This window comes from Vicia villosa, linkage group LG3 (assembly GCF_029867415.1).
Source record: "Vicia villosa cultivar HV-30 ecotype Madison, WI linkage group LG3, Vvil1.0, whole genome shotgun sequence".
NCBI classification, from domain to species: domain Eukaryota; kingdom Viridiplantae; phylum Streptophyta; class Magnoliopsida; order Fabales; family Fabaceae; genus Vicia; species Vicia villosa.
The window spans coordinates 186500164-186511293 of record NC_081182.1 but is presented as its reverse complement, the minus strand read 5'-3'; the positions used below and the strand labels follow the sequence as shown (position 1 = coordinate 186511293).

Below are 11130 nucleotides of genomic sequence, written 5' to 3'. Positions count from 1 at the left end.
AATAATCATGATGTAACAAGAGTCTTCAAGCTATATGGCTAGGTTTTCGATTACCATATAACTCAACTTTGTCAGCATTATATGTGTTCGATATAGTCATTTTTGAAATTCTAACTTACGATTATAAGAGTGTTAAGATAATAAGATTAAATTGCTTCAAGTAAATCTATTTCATTTAGATAAGAAACATGATGACTTTGAAACATACTGAATCCACTTAAAATGTGATAATTCTATTTAACACACCCTTCATATTATTCTACCAATATCCTCAACTTTTGAGGACGTATGGCGTGACAAAAAAAAAACAAACTCTGATACCAATTGTTGGTGGAGAATATGGGGATTGAATGGCCTAGAAGAGATATTGAATATTGTTTCCCTTAAACCACTTTCAAAAACATTTTTTTTACAAAATCAAAATTTAATAAAATGATACGTAGATAGAAGACGAAAGCAAAATATAGTGGGTGGTTTTGAAAATATACGTTTCAATGTGAAATACAATTACGGGAGACAATTAAAAATTAAGATAATTGATATAGATGAAATTGTTTTGACAAGAAATACAACAACTATCATAACTCAATTTTCACACTAAGTTTAAATTGATTCAGATCAAATGGTTGTTCAATCTAAAGATAAAAGTCTACACAATCATATTCGAAATATAGAATAATCATTGAACTAGGTCCATCATGAAGCTAAACTTATACAATAAATCATTATAAGCAAGATAAATATCTAGATATCATGATATTTGAAAGGAAAAAATAATTAACTATGAAAAAATTTAAAAGAGGTAAGTAGAAGAAAAATTTACACTAGATTTGCAATGGTTCAGCTCATTCGTCCTCGTTATAGTTTAATCCATTCTTAAATGGTTTCACCATTGAAAATTGTCGGGTCTTCCACTATTTGTAAATTTAATATACAAAAGTATTTGTGGAACATCGGATAATCAATAATGTTGAATGCTATAAGCCAATGGATTTATCCAATAAAAACCTAACTTGATTTTCCCCGCTGTTGTAGCAGAACACTGAAACTGCAAACATACTAAATCTTCACTGATCTTTATCTAACAATCTTGCTAGATACAAAAATATTTCTCCGAGCTTCTGTTCTATAGTAACCTTTAGCCAACCTTACTGGTTCCTTGTATGGGCTTTTGTTCTACACAAGAATGATTGAATAACTCCCAACTTCGTTCTGCAACAACCTTTACTTAGTTGTACCGAACTCTTCAATAGAGTATAGAGAAACTCTTCTCTTGCAGGATGTCAATTCTCATATATCATAGACAGAAAGTGATTCTTCTTCTGGATACACACAACAAAAACTTCACAAAAAATTAGCTTCTCTAATGCACCTTGGATTTACCACTCAAATTCAATCTTTAGAGTGGAGCACCACAACAGTGGTTTCGTGGTTCAAGGTTGAATATGATGAAATTTATCTAAAGAATCTCACACCACATCTTAGATTTCACAATATCAATATTCTATGAAGTTTTTCAACAGGTTGAATCATATAGAAAGAATGTTTGTGAAAAGAGAAACTCTCATGAGTTTTTCTCAAGATTTGTGAAAATATGGATTTTATATTACTAGATCTCTCTCTAGAAAAATGACAATCTCTATGAAAAATGACACAGAAAGGATTTATATAGGTGCTAGAGGTTAGGCACAAAAAGGATGAGGAAAAGAACAAATGATTCGACTTAAATCACAAGGCTATGATTTGAATCAACTAAAATAATGACTTGAATCAACATAGTAAAATGAGGAGGTTGCCATGTTGATTTGATTCATGGTTTGTGTTCATGATTCGATTTAAGAAAAATCATGATTTGAGTCATAGTTGGTTTTGGAAAATATTTTATTGTTATGATTTGAATAAAAAACCTTATGATTTGATTCAAGGAATTTTGTGATTCGAATCACACATATCTTTGATTCGAATGAAATAGTCAGGGGCAAAATCCAAATTTCAAGTTTATGTTTGATTCAAATCTTCCATGTTCTTTTTTCGAACCAAGCTTTAAAAAGCTTTGTTTTATATTTTCTAACGTGTGGTTCAAGATACAACCATAAGATATTGATTTTGATCAAATTGCTCAAGCTTAAAAATACATTGACATGGGTTCAAATCTAATTTATTGAATGAGAGAGTAACTTAAGGTACATCTATAATCAAAGAAATGAATAATATGAATTACACACAAATTACAAATATCAATGAATCAAATTATAGATAATTCATATTGAATAAAATATCAAAATAAAGATAATACCAATTGAGCAGTTTCAACATGTTCTTTGAATGAAAGGAATGAATCTCAGAAGAAGAAAGACGAAGATTCCAAGAAAATTATAGAAAAGCTCGCCCAAGTAGAAAGCAAGCTTAAATATTCAAAGAATTCTCTCAAGGCATAAACCCTTCTCAAGAAGAGACTAGACGATGATCTTTCATAATGTAAGGATGTGGTGTTCGAGGTTGGTGACAAGTTCTTTTAGAGGGCCAAAGCACAGGTGGCATTCCTCTATCCTGGCCTAGACTTGGGTGAGCTTGACTTGTTCAAAGTCGTAAAGAATTGTCAGCTAGTGGATAAGAAGGACGAGCTTAATCAAGAGGCGACCCCCACTATCAATGAAGTGGTCCTCCCTACTGAGGAAGATAATGTCATTTCTTAGAAGGTTATTTCTGGTAACAAAAAGGGTGAACCAACTGTGTATTCCTCACTCAATCTCTAAACTTCCTCCTTATTTTGATCTTATAATCACATTTTTTTAATATTTGTATTTTTTTCCCTTTGTAGGACTTTTGTAACCACGTCCCTTGAGTTTTTATTTAATAAGAATATTAGTGCCTTTTGGCAGTTTGTTTATGACATTATTATCAATGCGGCTTTTCTATTATTCATAATATTAAGGCTTAGTCATGGGGCACGTTCCTCATTAGGGATTAGGTTGTGTCACATACTTAAGTGGAGATGACCCCCTTGCTTAGGGTTAGATGAGTAGCATGTTTAGGTGACAAGGATCCGTTATTAAGGTCCAACATTATTTCCTAATAAGGCGGCAAGGATTCCTTATAATGGTTTAATGTACTTCAAAATAAGGTGGAAATACCTTTTGTATGGGTATATCAATATTTCTTGAAAAGGTGGCAAGGATTCCATTGTAAGGGTCTATAAATGTTTCCTAATAAGGCGATAAGAATCAATTTGTAAGGTCCAACAATACAGACAACATATAATGAGTTCATGGCACCGGAAGTAAAAAAAGGGTGCCTCACTAAAACTCATGCCCCTACAAGAAAAAGGAGTGTCACCATACCTTTTTTATTCATAAAACCAAGTCTTAATAATTCATACATTGACGGAATAAATGTCGTCACCTTGTTTAATAGTAAAAACAACACAATCAAATACAGTAACATATAAGATTCACTAAGTTCAAGGTTCTAAGGACGAGACGTTCATCCGGTTCTTTGAGATTGTACGCATCATATGGCTATTTATAATGCACCCTGTACTGGCCTTCCCATTTAGGAAGCAACTTTCCAATTCGCGTAGGTGCGACCACTTTTTTGAGCACGAGATCACCTTCCTTCATTTCTCTTAAGTTCGCCTTAGAATTGAATCGTCTAACAGCCCTTTGATTTCCTGCGAATTTGTCAATGTGGGCAATCTCTTTAGTCTCGTCGATTATGTCAAATGTACATATGAGCCCCGCTTCACTTACATTATGCACAAGAATTCAATTAATTTGGCTTAAGATTGTTAGACAGTGCGTTAGCATAGAGAAAAAATGACATCATCTTACATTCTTCGTTGAAATGTTCACACCATCACATGGACATGTCAATCTCAACTGATAACATGAGTATACGCTATAAACCATCTTGAATATCGTTTCCTTAATAGTGGAGTGAGCCTTAAACAAATTGGCAATCATCAAGCATAAAGGGTAGACTTTTCATACGATTCATACTCGGATAAATAATTACACTTTGACTGGCCTCGTATCAGTAGAGTTATCAATTAGTACATTTGAAATATCTGAAATATGCGCAAATTAAAATATTGTTAATCAATGATGGAAATCAACTTGTTAATTTTGTATTTATTTTAAAGAGTCTATCAACTCAAAGAGTACCTCAACTCATAAAATATTTCCACAACTTTTTACCACAAAATTCACCGTTTGTCTGCATGAATCCTCTCCATTTGAGGGTTGTTGTACAATTGAATGCACAGAATCGCAAATAAATTCTTAGTGGCTCCTGCATAGCTCCACATGGGAGAGTGGACCACCGAAAAAGAGGGTGCCAGAGAAGTGAAAGGGTCCATGTCCTTATTTTTGCTAGGAAACGATTGGACCATATTTATGGTACATGTTTGGGAGAGTAAAGAAAGGCATATGCATTGTTAGGAGGTGATAGTGCATCTCTCCTTTATTTCTTATGACTTCTCAGATATGCATTTATTTCATCTTTTATTTTGCTTATGTAGATTTGAATAGCAAGCGCATAAAGACCTGGCTCAGAGTTAATGCTTATGACAGTGTCATGTGTTTTCTTCAAGTGGTAGGTGGCATGTATTATTGTTCTCTTGATTTCACTATTCTTTATTCTGATTTTGAGTGGATCCAAAATGGAAAAACATAATTCACCCTTTCTAGTCTTTGTGAAAATTTGACTCAAAAGGTGGTGTATTTATACCGGTCCGGTCCCCTCATTCAATGGTGGAAACTGTAACGGAACACAGAATGTGCGCATGTAAAGTTATTGGAGTATTTAGTGCAAGTGAGAAGTTTAGTTTAGATGAAGTTTTAGAATAGATGAAGAAGTTTTAGATTAGATGAAAATATATATTTTAAGAAATATATAAGTGAAGGCACTCATATGTTAATCAATGTGACAATGTCTTAATATATGTCCCCAATCTTCTTGCATGTGCATATGTTAAGATTTTCGATTTGTAGTTTCTTAATCTACAAACCAGCCAGTTACATAAAATTGAATTATGTTCAACCACATTATTTAATATAATATCGGAATTTGATTAGAAATTTGCTATTTAGTTTTTATTTAGTTTTTATTGAACCATCCATCATTTATTTTCATGTTTGGAGTGTCCAGTCCCTTGACTATGAATGTGTCCATCCTGAATATGAATGTGTCAAATTTTGAATTTGAATGATTTGGTAACAAACTCACATCAAACAATATATAGTTTAAATATAGCTTCAAATGTCCAATCCTAAACATGAATGAATGAATTGAGAAACTCAACTCACATCATGCAACACATAGTTAAAGGGCTAATTAAACTCAACTCACATCATGCAACACATAGTTAAAGTGCTAGAATTAAACCATACCATATTAGTAAGATTGAGTTTTGACCTAACACATTTCTTAACCAAAAATTTATAAGATTTAAAACATTCAAGCATGAAGTGATAATATATTTAAACCATACACTTTGAATTGATGTGTAGAGTAATAATGGGATCACTATCCAAATCTTGTATTACATTAGAATAGAAAGCTCACATGCATAACACAAACATTCATGTAGATCAAATTTAGCCTCTACACAAAACATACAATTTTTTCCTTTAAAGCTCTCTCTCAATATGATGCTATGCACGTGCATTCAAATGCATAAACTCCTTTCAACTTTACCACTACAATAGTATCATATTACATTACTTCATAAACCCAAAACTATTACATATAAAAAATAATTCACACTTCATTTTCATTAACTTCATAGCATATAGAATTGTAGTATATCATTACGAATCGGGTAATTCACTTATTTCGGGTCTTGGTTCAATCCACACCCCACATTATTAACAAGTCTTCAACGGGTTCCCACACAAACAATCATTGTTATTAAACGACGACGCTTCAAGATGATCAAAAGTTGAACCCAAACCCAATGGTATAGGTCCACACAAATGGTTATGGCTAAGATCCAAATGCCCGATATACTTCGACGACGTTAACGAACCGGGTACCCGCCCGTTCAAATTATTAAACGACATATCCAAAACCATGAAATAAGACTTTGGGCAAAAAACATCGGGTATACTACCCGAAAACCCGTTATGACTTAAATTCACTATACCCAAACCCGAATTACTTAACAAGGTGGAAGGTATTTGACCCGAGAGTGAGTTACTATCCAAATTTAAAGTTGATAGAACCGGCATTTTGCCGAGTTCAGCAGGAATCGAACCGGTTAACCGGTTCATAGACAAATCCAAATCAGCGAGCCGGTAGATTTTTGAAATGGAAACCGGAATTGAACCGGTGAGTTGGTTCCGGTTCAGCAACGCGCGGCTTAGCATTCCGAGTTTTCCAAAGTTAGCGGGAATTGTTCCGGTGAGAGCGTTGTTGCTTAATTCTAGGTGTTTTAGAGAAGCGAGATCGACGATTGACGGTGGAATCTCGCCGGAGATTGAGTTTTCGGCGAGGTTAAGAACGGTGAGGCGTTGTAAGTTTCCGATATTGGAAGGAATTTTTCCGGTGAGTTTGTTTCCGATTACGTCAAGGATTCGGAGGTTCGAGAGGGAGGTTACACATTGAGGAATCTCTCCGGTGATCGCTTTCCAGTCGGCGACGACGAGAGTGGTGAGGCGGTCGATCTTGCAGATCTCCGGTGAGATTTTTCCGGTCATGTAGCCTGGACGTCCGGATAAGATTGGATCCTCTGACTCGCCACGGAGGTTGATGTCAGTGACACGGCCGGTGGTGGAGTCGCAGCTGACGCCGTACCAGTTGACGCAACAGTTTTCGCCGGTCCATGAGTTGAAGATGCCGTGGTTAGGCTCCGTAAGTGCGGCTTTGAAGGATAAGAGTGCTATTCTGTCTGACGGAGAACAACCGTTCGCGGCGATTATGACGGTGGTGATGAAAACGGTTACGGTGATTATGAATGAAGAAGCCATGGGGTTTAAGGAGTGTTGTTTATTGGTTCAGTTTAGTTTGCATGGGTTATATAGATGTGTTGAGTGACGAAAATACCCTTTGTGTGGAAGTATTATTACACTGTGCCTATGTGTAGCTCTGTGTTTTACTGCAATTAACCACGTGATAATGCCGGTGCTTGACATGATGGGTCAGCTATTTTTTTTGGTATGAATTGAGTGAATGTCCAATTTGTCCCTATGATAATATTCACGTGTATAAATATCCTTAGGTTTTTTAACTCACCAAAGCATTCACTGACATGGAGAGTGGAGACAACTTACTCTAATAGTAGGAATTCATGGTTCATGACTTTACAAGTATGAGAAATTCAACTTCATCAAAGAATGTATATTAAAGCTCGAATCACCAACTAATATTTTAAAAGTTGTAGTTTTGATCCGAATTAAAGAAAAATAAAGGAGCATTCTTATGAGCGGTATGCAAATTTTACAAAAGAAGTGTTCAAAAGAGAAATTATATCAAACCGGTCAATTTTAATCTCTTCCCATCTCTATCGAGGACACATGACCAAATCTTTTATTATATTTTTCAAAGTTGATATTTAACTGGACAATCTAAAAATTCTAGAGATGATGTTATCATCATATATAGAAAGCATATTGTATTATTTGAGAAGCTGACATCCTGTATACGGCCGAGGCATTAAGTCGGGTATAGAGATATTCTTGCTCGAAAAGACAAATAGCATAGTCGGTGAATCACAAGGACTCCCCAGATCGGATGATCAGGATGCTAATCGACATAACGATTATGATAATCCAAAAGTCCCATGAACGTTACCAGAATCAGCTGAAGGCGTTATGCTTAATGACTACGGCGACGAGGATCACACCTAGTCTATTATGAGTGGAGAGGAAGGGTCATCTCTTAAAGAAGACATGTCATAAGAGTAGCAGTATAACAAGGAGTCTCCCTTGGAGTGAAAGAACAAGCACAAACGACGCAAAGCCATCACATACATCAAAGATACACAAACAGTTGCAGCACTTCCTGATTCACTTCATGAGTGTTATCAAAACGTGTTTGTTAGGAATATTAACGATCGACCATATGCATAAGATGTCAAATTACACGTGGATGGTTCTAATAGTCTATACTATATAAAGATCAGTTTGTGTCATTTTAAGTATTAAACTCACTCTGACTCTCGTACTACTTTTCACTCAATAACTTACTTGGACGTTGAAGTGTTAATCTTGTAGGTACATTCATTATACTTCATTACAGAAGCTTGCTTCACCGTTCCAATACCTCATTCCACCACTCAACAACTCATTTTTGGTTCCCGAACAAAATAGTGGTCCGTCTGTGAGAAACTCCTATTGATTCCCACCATTTTTCAATGTCAATTACCGTCTTTTCACCAAAGACGTATATCATATATCTTGTTTTCTTAGATCATCAATCTCCTTCTTGATGATCATCGATCTTCATTTCTCAAAACATTGATTTCTTCCTCGAACTAATTAGATAACGAACTCTTGAAGCCATGATAATATCAAAGATTACCAGATTCGCCACTCAGCGTCAAGTTGTCGCGGTAGCCGCCAAAACTAGAAAAGATCCACCTCCTACAGTGGTGAATGATCAAGTCTTCATGACCTCCCTGTTTTCTCCTATGCAAGAAGATCTTATTCCTTCAAGAATTGATTGAGGAATGATTCAAGCCTTATCGTTCTTCTAACCTATGCAACAGTTTTGTCAAGTCCAACCTTCGTAATAAACTCTTTCACAATTGCTGATGCTTGGACACGAGATGCTCCTGAACGTTCAACAACTACAAGTACAAGGAGAATCCGACCTACTTAATTATGTCTACAAGCTGGTATAACAGCAAAATTCTCAAGCCATGGTGGACAGATACTCCAAATTGAAAAGAACTTGTAATGCACTCCTTTAAGAGTTAATGGAGCATGCGAGGGGGCATCGCGTAGTCACCATAAAATCACATCGCAATCAACTCCAATAGATTTGACCTCACCACACGGAGTAGTTTCGAAGTCACTAAGTCGTAACCGGAGCAAAAGATATCACACTCTCTCATCCGATTTGAAATGGAGAAGTGATAGTCATACTTGAAAGCACTAATGTGCCACCATTGGCGTACTCAACGTGATCATTATTACAGACATAAAAGTAAGTTTTATAATCATCGTATCCACATGGATTGGTGGTTTCAAATACCGATCAACAATTTTCAAAATTCTAAGTAGATAAGGATTTTATAGTTGTTTTGATGCATGAAAGAAAATAACATAAAGGTCTCACCATGAAAATATATTTTAGGTTGCAAAGCTAAAACAATCATTAAGATTAAAGAGTCTCTAATATTACACCACAAATAGATTTACATAGAACACCATGACCTATTTAGTACATGAATATAATGACTAAATATAACCCCAACAATAAAAAATTTAGTTACGTTTACACATGGTTAACGTAACAATTGACATTTTTGGAGAAGTTTATTTCGGAAAAAGTATCTTCCCTGTAACCTGAGAAGTTCTTCCGCCTTCAGACTTCCTTTTTTCCTCCTGTTGTAGACTAGAGTGAATCTACTCTAATTATAGAGAAATTCTTTACCCACCTCCTTACTTTCTTGGTCACCCCTGGTGAAATCTCCAAAATACGCCCGGTTTCAGAAATATATTTTCGAAAACGTGTTTTTTTTATGAGAAAAACTGATTTCGGAAATGTACATCCGAAATAATATTTTTTTCTTCAGAAAATGGGTGAATTCGGAAGTGCATCTCCGAATTCACCAAGAATTCGGAAATGTACTTCCGAAATAAGGTCTGGACAGAAGAAAAATAACAAACAACAACGATCCGATTTATTTAACGGTTGAAGATTACATCGATTACGTTACATAAGATTAAAGTTACATATTGTTAAACACGGATAGGTGAGGATGAGTCAACATTTTGATAACGTCGGCCCCTAATCTTTGAAGTTTCGCATCCAACTCGATCGGACCCTTCAAAGAAAATCGGTCGAAAGTTGTCCACAAAACCGCCAAATCTTCGTCGTTCTTGATCTCAAAAGGTGTGAACTCAACGTCTCCGTCGTCGTTAAGCGATGGAGAACGGTACTCGAGCTTGGCAACCTTTCAATTTTTCCTTTACTTTGTCAAGGATGGTGGATTCGACATAATGACAAAAAGTCTTAATGGAAACGCACAAAGACCTAAAGTGTACCAATTTCTCGGTATATACCTCTTCGGAGTGTGCATCTAAAATCTCCCTCCATGCGGCCATAATCCTATCCACCACAACACCGACTTTGATAACTTTATTGTTTTCATCCGGCCTATCTTTTGTCCCAACTGCGGGTTTGAGCTTACTTCTCACATTGCAAGTTATGTGATACCAGCAAAGTAATGCGGTCGATGTCGGAAAGACGGTATCAACCGCATTCATCAAAGCTTGGTCCCGGTCGGTGACAATGACATTTGGCATAACCTTTTGATCAACCAACAAAGACTTGCATATTCCCAAAGCCCATGTAAAGTTATCTTCTTTTTCACACTCCAAAAAAGCAAACCCGACCGAATATGTCTTGTCCGTCGAGGTCACACTGACAATCTCTAGAAGAGGAAGCCTATACTTGTTGGTCTTGTACGTCGAATCCATCACAAGAACGGTTGGAAATGTGTTGAACAATTTGATACTTTTAGGATGAGTCAAAAAAATGTCACGTACCGTAACTTTGTCCTCGGACATACGGAAGCTTGACACATATTGGTTATCGCCTAATAGTTTCAAAAGTTGTTGCATTTCCGACCGAGGGCCCATTTTCAAGACTTTAAGATTGTGTCGTTCATTGTAAACTTGCTTGATATTTGAAACGCTATCCGGTTTTTTACGCTTCAAATCGGCAAGTATGTTGCGAGGCGCCACTTTGACTATCGTTAAATCCGAAATCACATTCTTCTCTTCGCGGGACAAACGATACGCCATTGGATGTCCGTGTAACTTGGCATCCAAGGCATGATTATGAATTCCACAAATTACGGTTAAACGCCACAAATCATCAATCCTCCGAGTCGCGCGCAACTTAAACGGACACCCACACTTTCTCGATCCCGTGTCTTCGTGTTTTAACACCCGGTTTGTT

The 11130-nt window shown here is 36.1% G+C and overlaps 1 protein-coding gene across 1 annotated transcript; it reads right to left on the bottom strand.

Moving 5' to 3' along the window:
- Window positions 1-5456: 5456 nt before the first annotated feature.
- Window positions 5457-7000, bottom strand: LOC131657014 (DNA damage-repair/toleration protein DRT100-like). The gene has a single exon (XM_058926536.1). It carries the CDS (start codon window positions 6966-6968, stop codon window positions 5868-5870), a length of 1101 nt encoding a protein of 366 aa, XP_058782519.1. The 5' UTR covers window positions 6969-7000; the 3' UTR covers window positions 5457-5867.
- Window positions 7001-11130: the final 4130 nt, after the last annotated feature.

Excerpts from the sequence above, each read along its gene's own strand:
- LOC131657014 (XM_058926536.1), bottom strand. The coding sequence starts at position 6,968 with ATGGCTTCTTCATTCATAATCACCGTAACCGTTTTCATCACCACCGTC.